Source organism: Varanus komodoensis, unplaced genomic scaffold (assembly GCF_004798865.1).
Source record: "Varanus komodoensis strain SLA01 unplaced genomic scaffold, ASM479886v1 scaffold1, whole genome shotgun sequence".
Classification (NCBI taxonomy): Eukaryota; Metazoa; Chordata; class Lepidosauria; order Squamata; family Varanidae; genus Varanus; species Varanus komodoensis.
In genome coordinates, this window is record NW_025335268.1 from 18,477,217 (window position 1) to 18,491,061 (window position 13,845).

Genomic DNA, 13,845 nt, shown 5'->3' on the forward strand with positions numbered 1-13,845 from the left:
TAGGTGGATGCTTTCTTAAAAGAAAAGCTGATTATTATTAATAATGTTCCCATGGTGTTTAGGTGTGCAGCACTTGGATAGGAAGTGGAGTGGTAAGCGACCTTAATGATCTTCGCCGTGTTCACAACCTCCTTGTCTCTTCTCTGGACAAAGTACAAACAGGAAAGGGGTCTTCCAGCCAGCTTTATAGGGAGAGTGCCACTACAATGGAAAAACTGGCAGTGCTTAAAGCTTGGGCTGAGGTAAATACTTAGGAATAATTCTATACCAGCAATGACTTGACTTGAGCTTTATGTGGATTGAATAATGCTTGAGATGGGAATACTCTGATACATACATCTGATATATATTCTGATATATACATCTGATATATACATATTTTTCATTGTATAAAACAGTAATAATTTGTAAATTTTCAGAAAGCATTATATAAGCTGTTCTTCCAGCAAAAAATCCAGTACTAGTCTTTAGATTTTAAATGCAAGATAGTTTCGCTTCAGGTTATTTTTTAAGTGAGTAAACCTCCATAGCAAATTATTTCTTGCTACATTTTTTTTCTGTTTCTGAACTAAAGTTAAATCACTTCTTTTCGTATTACTAATATACAGCCCATCTAAAACACTATTACTTAAAGTACAATCCTATCATAGCGCTCATAAACATTTGAAAATGGAGGCTTACAGTCACCCTTTGCAGAGTGGGGCTGTGGTGGAGGTGATTTTCCTGCCCTGCATCTTTTGCAAGATTTACCCCCAACTAGTTGGAATGCTTCGGAGTGGAAGGAAAGGTGGCTGGAGAGGCTTTGGAATAGTTCATGGCCTGGGCTCTCCTTTTTCTTCCTCTACCACTGAAATGCCTGCCTTTCTCCTCTGAGGTCACTTAACTATGTCAGAGAGCAGCCGGCAAGGTTTTTCCTCCAGCAGTTGCAGAAGAGCAGAATTGGTGGTCTCAAAGGGCTGAGTACTGTCTCTTGCTTCAGATCAAGGAATGCCACCTCAGATGCTGTCTAGGGGCCAAAGGATTGCACCCTTCATTGTCTAAGGCAGCAATTTAGAAAGGGCTATTTATTCCAGTGCCTGTGAGTTCTTAAAAGAAAGAGCAAAAAAATCTTTAACTTATGTAAAGAACAGTTAATATCTTGAGACAATGTACATTAATAGGTGCATCCATTTTGCATGAATCTCACTTCATGCAAAAATAGAATAATGGTGCTTGGATGACTCAGTATTTGAAGTACTGTAGTAGGGCCAGGACAAGATCTTGCCGGCTGATCATTAACCCATCTAATTTCAGTTTCCCTTTCCTATTAGGAAAACAACAGCAACAAAATAATTGCTACTTACTAGGGAGGATAGGTGTGTCCCTCTTTGAGGTTTTTATTTTTTTAAAACTGCATGATAAACCAAATTCTTAGACTTGGGATGGGTCAACTTCTGAGCTTGACTATTAACAAGCTGCTCTATAAGGCTATAAACCTGTATATACAATGACCTCAAACTGAAACTAGCCTATGCTGTTTGTTTGTTTATAAGCACACTCTGCCACTATTTAAGCCTGAACCTTGGCAAATAAAGAGCTATGTGTTGCTTACATTAAAAACTATTACAGATACAAAGATGATAAAAATCTACCAGATCACCAAATAAAATCTTTAACTATTTATAGTAATCAGAGCTAGGTGTATATTCTGTTTGTTCAAAGTATATGAAATGTATGTGTAGAATAAATTTCCTTGTTGTTAGGCATAAAGTTAAGCATCTTGAGGATATACTTGCAATCTTTTGAAAGTCATCTTTGGACCTAATGGCTGGGAGGCTTGAAAGTGTGCTGATTGACCCACAATCTGATCACACCACAGAGGACTTGTCAGTACAAAGTGATATAAATTTATCCTTAATTTAATGAGTATGTTTCATTAAAGACATGTAGAAAGGGTTGCATTTAATGAGTATGTTTCATTAAAGACATGCAGAAAGGGTTGTTTTCACAGGAAACAATTGGTATTGTCCACAAGAATAGTAATACTGTGTGTGGATTTTTATCTAAAGGTATATGTTGTAGCTATGAAAATTAAAAAAGAAGCAGAAACAAAACCGAAAAAAGCAGCAAGGAATGGGGGTGATGACGACGATGATGATTATAATACAGAAGATGAGCTGCCACCAGACAGTTTAATAACACTTGTGCAGCCAGAATTGCCCACTCTTAGCCGTCTCTGGTTAGCTGCACTTAAAGATTATGCTCTTCTTACTTTACCAGCAGAATTCGCGAGTCAGCTTCCTCCAGATGGTAAGGAACTTATTTCCTTCAGAATTCATTATTTTTATATGCCTCAACTGCAGATATAATATCTTGAAAAGGCAGACATGTCTTTCATACATTTGCTTTGCTAGCCTTAATGATAGGTTGGAAAATTGCAAAAAAAAAAAAAAAAGCAAGGGCACGATAGCCTAGTATATCTCAAAGATCTAGGGTTCCTTTGCCCAGTAGCATTTTGGCTGGAAATGGGAAGTGCAGAAGACAGCCTTCTCTGACCTCTTGTCGCTTGATGAAATGGAGACCTTCAATGTATGAATGAGCCTTCACAACACAACTTCATATAATCTCACATATCTTCGGGTACAATGGATTCCAATGAATTTGGTTTATACACATAAAGTCCTCAAGTGTGAAAATGTATGATAAACAGTCAGGTGATGCAGAGTATCTGTAAACTAGCCTGGGGTAGTTTTTCTGGCACTGGAAAAGTCAAAATGATAGTATTGTCTGACAGCTGCCTTGTGAAGAAGTCAGCCCTTGGTCTCAATCAGTCTAGTTAGCAGTAATCCTGAGATTTGTAAAATATCAGCAAACAACTGACTGGAAACAGCCCTTATCTTGATATAGTGCACGCAAGTGTATGTAGAATTGGAATGTAATGTCCACCCTGACGGAGTGAAACCATGGCTGCTGGAACCTCAAAGTATGGGCCCTGCCATGGTGCACCCTGAGGCAGAGGAAGACCTCTTCCTGAGGAAGGGACACAGTTAATGTAAATACATCCAGTATGTCCATGTGGTTGAAGTCTGCAGTACACTTTCAGCCACTCGGGGCAGAATTCCCAAACCAGTACAGTCCACACAGTTTGAAGCTAAAGGAAATTAGTATGCCAAGAGATAGAGAAACAGGCCTGTTCTCTTCCACACACACACCTATTACCCTAACGCCGTAGATGGAGCAGGTATATAACACTATACTTGGCTTACTAAAAAGCCTTCAACTTTAGAGCTGGGCAATTTGTACCCATCCCACCTGAGTGAAGTTATGCCCCGGCATTCTCCTGCCATGCAACCCCTTAATGAATGGCTCTGTCCATTTCATTCCTTGTGGGGGGCTATCCTACAGCAGGGGAAATGAAGCAAGCTTATACCTCTTTCTCTCAGCATACTAATCCAGCTTCAAATATTATGGACTACAAAGCTATGTACTGGCTTTGTAGTCCATACTATTTGAACTAGTGGGTGAAGATGTACTTCAGAATTTAACCACATGGACACATTGAATGCATTTAAAAAATAAAATTACCTTGTGCACACTGCTAGGGGTCACTTTAGTGTACACAGGACAAGTGCAGGTATGTGGGTTTCATGGTCTTGAAACTGTTGCGGGTGTGAAGACAGGTACACACCCTTTGTTGTAATAGATAGAAAAATATTTAAATGATAATATATTTGCTACCTGCTCTGTTCCTTCTGCCACTACACCCACACAATGTCATGTTTGGTTTAACAGGTGGAGCTTTTTACACTCCAGAGACAATTGATACAGCCAGGTTGCATTACCGGAATTCATGGACTCCAATACTGCATGCAATTGCACTGTGGCTAAACAGTACAGGTTTTAATGCTTCTGAAACAGCAGAAGATGCATCAGCAGCAATACCTAATCCACAAAAGCATGCCACATCCATAATGTTGAACCCAGCACCTGGAACACCACCTTCAACCAAACCTTTACAAGAAATAAACAAAGATAGAATGCATTTAATTTTGGGTAATATATTGCACTGTTTTTCTGGGATTTTGTAGGTATACTTCTATGTATTATCAAGGACATGTAGCAATATTACTACTGACAGACTTTTTTGTGGCAGTACCAGAAATAGAGCAATTCCAGCTTTCAAGGATGTCTGAGTTATTATGTTTTGGTATTTGAGAATGCTAACTTGTTGAATTTGATGGTTGTGTTCTTAGTACGCAATCATTACTTGTAAAGTTTGTTTAAAAGTATTTCATATATGCATAGAAATCTACAAGTATAGGTTGTTTTTATACAGTCTTTACCAATAATATTTTAAAAGATGTCTGAAACTTTAAATACTTTTACCTTTCAGGTGTTAGTATACAGTTTCTTTGTTCTCCACGACCAGAAGAGCCTGTTGAACATGTTACTTCCTGTTTGCAAGCACTTCATACTTTACTGGATTCTACCTGTGCTAGAACCCACATTGCAGAGGATCAGGTATAGTTCCTGAAGGTTTTAAGTACAAACTATTTGTTGCAGTTCTCTCTTAGCATGCAGGAAGGTAAAAGAGCTATTGGAATATTAAATGAAAGTATAACTTATTCTTCATAGTGTGGGAAATGTGTGAAATACTAATTGATGCCTTGTCTTGTTTTTTTTTTTCTCCCTTTAAAAATACTTTACACAAAATAACAAAATCACAGATTTGTACTTTCAACTCTCTAAAATGCCAACACGTGCACTTAGAAAAAGATGAAATAGACCGTAGTCAGTCTACAGGTATTGTAGTTATTAAGTAGTTAGTCAAAGGCTAGTTAAAGTTAAGAAAATTTAGAAAATTAAGTACATGACAACTAAAATGCTGAACTTGCTTTGCATGATGCTCTTAGTAATTGTATACTTAAAAATTATGAATGCTCTGAAAAGCATTCAGAAGCATCTCAGCTACTGATTAAACGAAATAGTAAAAGTGATTATCAAAATAGTGTAACAAATTGCAGGTGGCTTTATTGTCTGGAGTTTCATAGCTGATAATTATTTCAAACTTGTAAGTTTATTATTTCTTGAATAGCTTCTTGGTGTTGAACTCCTGAGTGTGCTACATCGACTCCTGTTGACCTGCAATCCTCCATCAGTCCAGCTACTAGTTACTGGTGTTGTGCAGCAAATTGTAAGAGCTGCTCAGGATCATTTGCAAGAAAAAAGAAACACTTTCAGTAAGATATGCATGTTTTTCATGTAATAACTTGTAGTTCGGATAAATAATTATATATATTAAAGTGAAGTTGTAATTGTGAAAAAATTACCCCGTTGGCTTAACTGATAAAAGATTGTTCTAGTTTGTATGTTTCATCATTCATCATTGTGTTTGAAAAGTATGTCTAGATAAAATTTTAGGATAAAGACAACTGTGATAGTGCAACTCTAGCTATATAATGTTGAAACATTCCTGCTTATATCTCAGGAATATATATCCTAATGTATCCCACTGGTTAGCCTAAATTATAGCTCTCATGGTAGCGACATACAATTAAAAAGCTGAGCTCAGTTTAAGTATTAGAACAAATTAATACTGTTCTAATACTTAAACAGTATTAACAGTATCTGAAAAGAAACTTTCTTAACAGCAGGCTGCAATCATGATAGATTGCCAGGGTTTGAAAAGTAGCTTATTCTGCTGGACCTTTATGATAACTGTCATTAAAAAAACATTTTCTTGTATGTACAGTCAATTACCCCATAGAGACTATGAGCAAGACAGCTTACACTACTGACCTAACTTTTCTTCTCCTTTTACCAGAAGAAAATATTATTGAATCTGACTTCCACAGGTAGCTTTGCATGCATGGTTTTTGGCTTATTTTCTCCACATGTATTTTTTTCTCTTTCTCAGTTTTTTTCTCACTTTGCAGAGGGGAAATAAGCACAAAACACATTTACAAAGCTAAGTTGAATAATTTAATATTAAATACAAGGAAGGCAAAATATACTAATGTTTGCCTGTATTTTATATCTTAAAAGTTTTTAAAAGGAACATACTAATACTTGTATTAATACCACCTCACTTGTTGCTTTGGCTACTAGTATAAGCATTCTGGCAGCTTAAAAATAAAGAGTTGTTTATAAATGATTAACATTTACATTTTATTTAGTAGTACTATGGTTGAAATACTAGGTAGCCATATTTATACTTTTAGTTTGTATTATGCATTATTTCATAGCCCTTTTATATTGTTTGTAGAACATTTCATATGATATGTGTATTTTTAAAATATTTTTTTGTAGATGAAGAAGATGTAAAGGAAAAAGATGCAAGCACAGTGTTGGGTGAAGGAGGAGAAAGTGGGGGTCTTGTACCAGGAAAATCTCTTGTGTTTGCTGCCATGGAGCTGCTAATGTTTATTCTCGTGCGACACATGCCACATCTGAGCACAAAAATATCTGATTCTCCAAGTCATCTCTCCAACAGAACCCAGCTTTCAGAAGAAAGTGCTCGTCTTGTGGCTGCCACTGTTGGCATTCTGTCTGATCTGCCCACTCTCTGCTCTCCAGCTGGTAGTGTAATACCCCTCCCTTGAAATCAGTGTGTTTTGTAGAAAGTTAACCTCTGGCAATGAAATGAAAGCATGACAAGTTATAACCTGCAAAATAAAATGGAGAATATTTGGGTGGTGAGGAAGAGTTTAGGTTAGTGACACAATCAGTAGGAAGTTGCTGGTTGACTCTGACAGAAGAACTTGCATAAAAAATCTAAAGTTTACTTTTAGTCTCATCTCAGTGTTCTTTAAAGGGTCTGGGAAAGCTAATATAGGCTTAAAAATATGAATGTGTTCTAGGAATCTGAGGACAGCATTGCATTTTAGGCCATCAGATCCCTTTTTCTTCATTTCTGTGTGCTGTTCCTCATTACAGATTGCTTCAGTTGGGCATGGTTGAAATGTGCACATTTTCATTTCAGTAAATTGAACTGGCAGCTACTGCAGTTGCTAACACTTCCAGAATAATTTTTAGGCTTTCTAAGACTGGAGGTGGGGACAATGCTCCTGTTCTTGCACATCTCTAGAAAATTCAGGATTAGATGATAATAAATCAACCACTTACTTGCAACATGAGTAAGGAATTTGTGTCACAGCCAGGCAAGATTGCTATTAGGATATTGTATATTTGCTATTTGTAACTGCAGTTCAAGCATGTTACTTTTAGATCCCAAGTTGACACTAGGGATGCAAAGATCAGGCTGGAACCCAGCTCTGTTGCACCCACCAGACTTCTTTCCTGTGCTTGGCCTTGGCCAGGAAGTGGGCCAAGGCAAGATCAACTCAGAGAATGCTCAGGAGCACTGGCAGCTTCTTTGCGCTAAGTACGCAGAGCCCATGAGTCACTTGCTTGGAAGCAGAACTCCCCTTGCACAGCAGACATGCTAGCAGTATGTGCACGAGCGAGCTTCGCAGACTTGCTTGGACTTGCTTCCTGCTGGACACCCACAAAAGCTCTTGGTGTGTGACAGACTCAGAGCAGAGGGAAAGTGGGCCAGAGGCCAGGGAGCTGTGCCAAAGAAATCTGACAGATTCCTATTCCTATTCTGTCAGATTCATCACACATTGCTAGCTGATGCAGTGATAGAGTTTATATCTGGGTTTTAAAAGAGTCTTCTTTATTTAATGGCAGTAATCAGGGTCCAATATAGATGACAATTTTTGAAACATCTCATGTAATATTTTAAAATCAGAAAAGAAGCCAGTACGCACATCCAGTAGCTTGGGTGTGTACAGGGAGCTCTGTGCAAGCCGTTGTGTTCTCTTCCATGCAAATGCTCCCTAATAGAAGAAAACAGGATAGCATTTGCTCATGTGTAGCACTGTGTCCCACAAAATTATGAACTATGGCTGTGTACAATTTTGTTTTTACAAATATTCACAAGAAAATTTATTTTATGTTTCAGGATGCATGACTATATTGCCCACCGTCCTCTTTTTAATAACACAAGTGTTGAGAGATACTGCAATAAAAACAGTGGGAAATCAGGTCCCACTGCCAGTCACTGCAGCTCTCCAAGGACTGAAAAGCATTGTGACTCTTCCAATGACCATGAATGAAGACATTCACAAACAATGGACAAATCTTATTCGTAGCACTCTAGCCACAATCTTAGAATATTCTCAGCCAGGTAACTTGTATGCAATAGCTAAAACTTTTTAAAAGGAAGTAAAACAAATTATCTTGTAATGGGAAATGAATTAGATGCTCTTATATATATCAGCTCTCTAAAATGAAGAGTAAAGAATTAAAGGCACATAGAAGGGTATCGAATTCTTTGTATCCATGCTACTTTATAGAATTTAGCACTTCTCCAAATGCCTGAAACATCTTATATTGGTTGAGTTTGCACTTCTTCCATATACGATGCAAGAATTCATATGTGTGCACAATTCTGCTCTTTATTATATAGAAGTGGGAATTTTGACAAAATAAACTGAATTCAATATGTGCATGTGACTATGGAAGGCTGTTTTCAAACTCTTACCTAGATCAGTAAATCAGAAGCCAACTTTCCAAAAACGCATCAGGACTTTTTCTTAGGGCAAGCCACTTCCGTGCTACATTATTGTGTGGTGGGGGGTGGGATTTGTTTTTGTTTTTACCATAAAAGGATTTGGCTGGAAGGGTTGTCTAGTAAAACATTATATAACTTTGGAGATCAGAAATGTTGTGTTTGCAGTTTCCAGTATCCTCCTACTTGGAAATTTCACAATTACATTTGCTTGTTCCAAGCTCTTTTCCGTATAAACTCAGACTGTTCTCTCTGTGTGTTTTTAACCAGAGGCCTCAAAACCTATTTTGGATGAAGTAAGCATGCTTACAGCTATTGCACTCTTCCTTTGGTCTGCAAGCTCAGAAATAATTGGAGTGCAGTCATTACAGAATGGCTGCATGAACAGATTCAAAATAGCACTAAATTCATCAGATCCTTGGGTGAGTAATCCGTATATGCCCTAATCATTTCTTCTTCAACATTTGTTGACTTACACTTCAGATAGTCTAATTTCTGGGTTAATATATACAATTTAATTAGATAAAGTCACAGAATTACATATAACCATTATTACATGGTGATGTACATCTATATCTTATCCTGATACCTCTTCAGCATTCAAAATAAAGAGTATCAAAGAGATCCATATGTAGAAGTACGTCTCCATATATGCATTTACCTTGCCAGTTTGAGTGCATATGAGTGAATAAACCAGGTGATCAAGTATGGAGCACTAGACTGTTGCGTGCACAGTGCACTTGATGCTTCTTTTTCAATGGAGTGTAACCAGTCTACTGAGTCTGTTATAACGGATGAGTTTACTGGTCACTCTAAGACACTATGAGTTAGTTTTTACAGCATAATCCCTGGTATGCCTGACAGATGATTGGCTCTCCATGGGTTGTGCTCCCCCTCCTTCCCTCTCAGTCCTCCAGCAATCTCCAGTACATATCTCAGCATTCTTGCATCCAAGCAACTCTAATCTCTATGCCTTTTGATTAACTTTGGCATTTATGGATGATTTGGGGGGGGGCAGGAGGGGAGTCTGGAGCCACACACACAGACTCTTGAGCACATGGGGAACCTGAAAATTGCTCTTAGGTGTAGTCTTACCTCATCAATTAGTTTGTTTCAAAGGGAGCTAAGAAGTGGAGAAGGTAATAGACAATGAACTAGATAAGGCAAGAATGCATATAAGCTAATTTGTGCACAGTTGCCAGGGACCAATTGCCAAGTTGTCAGTTGAAAAGTGCTAGTTAAAGGGGGGAAAACAACAAAAGAAGAGTCACCAGAGGGTGGGAGGTGAATATCTCTCTCTTAGCAATATAATCCTCTCAGTTTTAAGTGTTGAACTGACACTTTTCAGAGTTCTGTTTTTCAACACATCCTCCACTCCAGCCAATTTAGAATGGGATGTCGGTGTCCCTATTACCCCATGCTTTTTTCAGCTTTTCGTTATGGAGCATTTACTGCTGTAGTTTCTATGGTTCCCTGCCAGATCTAACATCCCCCCCCCCCCCCATACAGCCAAGTTGAATGGCTGGGAATTAACTGGAAGAAAAAATACATACCTGCAGTACCCTTTCTGGAGTACAGTTGGTGTCATAAGTGTTGAAAAGGTGGGGGATGCTGAAAAACAACAATGGTAAGAGCACACTTCTGAAAAACTGATCACACATACATAAAAACATACATTACAAAGATGTGCAAATTTCTAAGACCATTTTTTTAAAAGGGTGACAAACCAATGACTTTCATTCCAAAGTGCTGCTTGGGCATTGGTGCAGGGAAGCACAGGCAAAATCATGATGAGCAGCAAAGGCGTTTGCCTCTCTTGCTGAATGGCTCACCGGTCAATCCTTGGAATTCACAATTCCAGCAATTGGAAATTGGAAATTGTTCTTCCAGATTTGGATGACACAACAACCATGGGTTGTTAGGGTTTCCTATTCCCCCCAAGTAAGTGACCCTACAAGAAGCAGTATGAGTTTGGGAGACACAGAAATCTGTTATGGCAACTCAACAGTGATGGGTTTTCATATCCTGCAGACCAGGTCACGGAATAGCCATGAATAATGTTCATATCTATCTTTAAAATACTCTGAATCTAGGATTATATGCTAGAGCCGCCCTGAGGCTTCGGCGAATGGGGCGGCATAGAAGTCTCCTAAATAAATATGCCCCGAGAAATGTGTTTTTGGTCATTGTGAATCAGGTTCTACCAGGCTGACTGTCATCACTATATGTCAATGAATTTGAATGAGGTGTAGCTTGAATATGCTCAAAGTGTGAGATACTGTAAAGTTGTAATTTAAACGTACTCATTTTATGGGTGCAGTGATCTAATTTTTTGTCCTACTTGCTGTATTTATCTTTATAAAATACCTTGAAATCATTGATAAGAGGACTAATTCTAGTGTGTTGGAGGATGAGATTTGGAATCGGAGGGGAGGATTAATACTATAACTTCTCTAACAAAAATCCCTACATCCAGTAATTAGATCTCTGTGTGTCTCTCTCTCTCTGTTTCTCTCTCTCTCTCTCGTAGATAATAGGTGTGGCATCTTAAATAATACATATACAAATAATTAATGAAAGCATCATTATCGTCTGCTGTACCTTCTTTGAAATTTGATAGTGAATAACAGTATTTCCTTACAATCTGAGTTGCCTTGTTCTCATTTTTCATTTTTTATGAACCCTTATTTCAATCATATGTATATTATAATAAATTAGTTTTGATCCTAAATCAACACATTATTACTATATTCTAATTAGGTTCAAGCCAAATGCTACCAGCTTCTACTTTCTGTATTCCAACATACCAATCGTGCTCTCTCAACCCCATATATCCATTCACTGGCACCGATAATGGTTGAGAAACTGAAAAGTGTAGAGAAGAACCGCCCAAACAGCAAAACAGAACTTCTAGCAATCCAAGAAGGAATTAAAGTTCTTGAAACACTGGTTGCTCTTGGTGAGGAGCAGCATAGTAAGTACCTTATTTGTTTCCCTAGAATGGTAATGCCCAGGCTGTACTGGGGAACACCAGTAGCCTACAAGATACGTGAAAGTGTGTGTTGAAAAAGGATGGATGCATCTACCACTTTGCCCAACAGTAGAAGATCAATGCAGCACTGATCTCCTCCTCATTAACATATGGGCAGTGATATTCCAAAAGAGAGGAAAGAAGGATGCACTGGAATTTTCTAACAGTATGAGTGCTGCTGCACAGTAGATTCACAAAAACAAGAGTGAATGATGCCTCCACTTTTAATTTTTAGAAAGCTGTGTACCCAGTGTTAAGGACATTTTTCCTGCAACATAGTGTTTTTATTATTAAAATTCATAATTATGTTATGAACATGGAGCTCTGATGGGTGCATATAACTTTCCTAGGAACAAGACAACCTGCCTAGGCAGGAGCCTCCATATCTTTTGCAAGTGCATGTGGGATTCTGGAGAAAGGCATCAGTCTGTGCGATTATAGCTTAGATGCTTTGTGATATGCTATGCTAATTTTTCTACCAAATGTCAACAGATTCAAATAGATGATCTAAAAATGTCACCTGTTCTTCTGCTGGTTATATGTTGCTAAATGCAGGTTTATCTTATATCTGTCCCCATGGTAACAGAATACCTTAGGGAAATACTTGACTATGCTGGAACTGAGCACAGTGTAAAGATTCTAAAATAGTTATTTTACTTTCTGCTATTGGACCTTTTAAATTTGTATTAGGAAAAGTATATTGATATCTGTTGGATATTTTATGTTCTGATTGGTATAAATAAACATGAAGTTCTCTGTTTATGTCCCAATTTAAAATATCTAACCTTAAATATGTTCCTACTGATTTTCAGGAGTCAAGCTGCTTGCTCTTCTCGTTCCTATTCTCATATCTTATTTACTGAATGAAAATGCTTTCTCTTCTGCATCAATGGTATCAAAAGAACTTCATGAGCTTGCCCTCCAAGACCTTACACGCATTGGACCACTCTACCCTCATGCATTCAAAACGGTGATGGGAGCAGCCCCTGAACTGAAAACACATCTGGAAACTGCAGTTCGAGCAAGTCAGGCAAGCAAAGCAAAGGCAGCTGCCAGGCAACCACCACCTACAGTACATTCCACTCCAACAATTAAACTCAAAACTAGTTTTTTCTGATTTATTTTTGTTGGAATCAATCATAAAATAGATCATCAAGAAATACATCATTCCTTTTCTGCTGCTATTTAGCACTCTCTGTATTTCTCATTGTTTGTCAAAAGCTGTCCTTGTGTTATGACTTGAAATCTGTGGCTTATAAGGGGCAAAATATTATCTGTATGTACATAGATTTTTATGAAGTTTGATCATTCATCTGAGACTGTGTTAAACTATCTCCTATAACGAAGTTTATTGTGTGGTGCTTGGTTGCTTTTATTTGTAGAACATGTTGAATATTCAAATATGTGATTATTTTAAGTTGGAGAATATAAGGAAGGTCATTGACTTGTGTGAAGGAGTGACTGGGAAACAGGTGTTGACTGCTATTTATCACTGGAAACCTCACCCGTGCAAATGCATTCTTGTAAAAGAAAAAAAAAATAGACATCTGTTGAATCTTTCTGGTTAGTGGAAGGACTTAGCCAATGGTTGGAATATTTCTTCTCGTTATCCAGAAAGGAAGGGAATCACAAGATTAGTGATTTTGGTCCTGAAGCTCTACTTTCAATTTTCTTTCTCACTTTTACTTAGATATTAGAGCTCTTCCTTTTCTACATTCTAAAAAAAGAGGAATGTACTACATTCATTCAGAACTGGCACCTCCACACAAATGAATTGGGCTCAGTAGATCTCATGGAGACTTATTCCACATAAGCCTTTATGCACAGGAGATACCTCATGTTTATATGTAATCTCAGCCTCTATCACAGCTTGGTCATCCTCTTTGGCCAGGCATTCGCCCAAACTATTTGCAAACCTAATGAAATCAGTGGTTGCCTTTTTATGTCTTCAAGGAATGCAACCTTATCCCTACTGAAATGATAATTTACTCAGAGATTATCCCCAAATCAAGGATAACCTTTTAAAGCACCTTTTCTACTCAGACAGCAGCAGGTTCCTACTAAACATTAGGAAGGATCACTTTGAATCCTCCAAAATGATAATCCAGCTGGAGGAAGAAATAAATATTCTGCAGGCAAAGGTCAATAGATCACATATTTTTAGGCATTATGATTTCCTGAATCCAAGTCTTCCCTCCTACTGAATCTCAGAATTATCCATTCTCAATAAGGGAAGAACATTCAAGAATTTCAAGAAACC

The 13,845-nt window shown here is 37.8% G+C and overlaps 1 protein-coding gene across 4 annotated transcripts in view; it reads left to right on the forward strand.

Moving 5' to 3' along the window:
* HEATR5B (HEAT repeat containing 5B) overlaps positions 1–13,029 on the forward strand; it is a 54,790-nt gene extending 41,761 nt beyond the window's left edge. For 2 of the 4 annotated variants that reach the window (XM_044454433.1, XM_044454516.1), the window contains exons 27-36: positions 63–242; positions 2,049–2,289; positions 3,772–4,032; positions 4,373–4,500; positions 5,075–5,219; positions 6,289–6,558; positions 7,946–8,170; positions 8,825–8,976; positions 11,315–11,528; positions 12,398–13,029. In XM_044454433.1, coding sequence (XP_044310368.1) covers positions 63–242; positions 2,049–2,289; positions 3,772–4,032; positions 4,373–4,500; positions 5,075–5,219; positions 6,289–6,558; positions 7,946–8,170; positions 8,825–8,976; positions 11,315–11,528; positions 12,398–12,702 — 2,121 coding nt within the window. In that variant the 3' untranslated portion in view covers positions 12,703–13,029. Of the gene's footprint in view, positions 1–62; positions 243–2,048; positions 2,290–3,771; positions 4,033–4,372; positions 4,501–5,074; positions 5,220–5,803; positions 5,835–6,288; positions 6,564–7,945; positions 8,171–8,824; positions 8,977–11,314; positions 11,529–12,397 lie in introns of those variants that run through there. The other 2 variants (XM_044454599.1, XM_044454677.1) reach the window with 2 other exon arrangements.
* Positions 13,030–13,845: the final 816 nt, after the last annotated feature.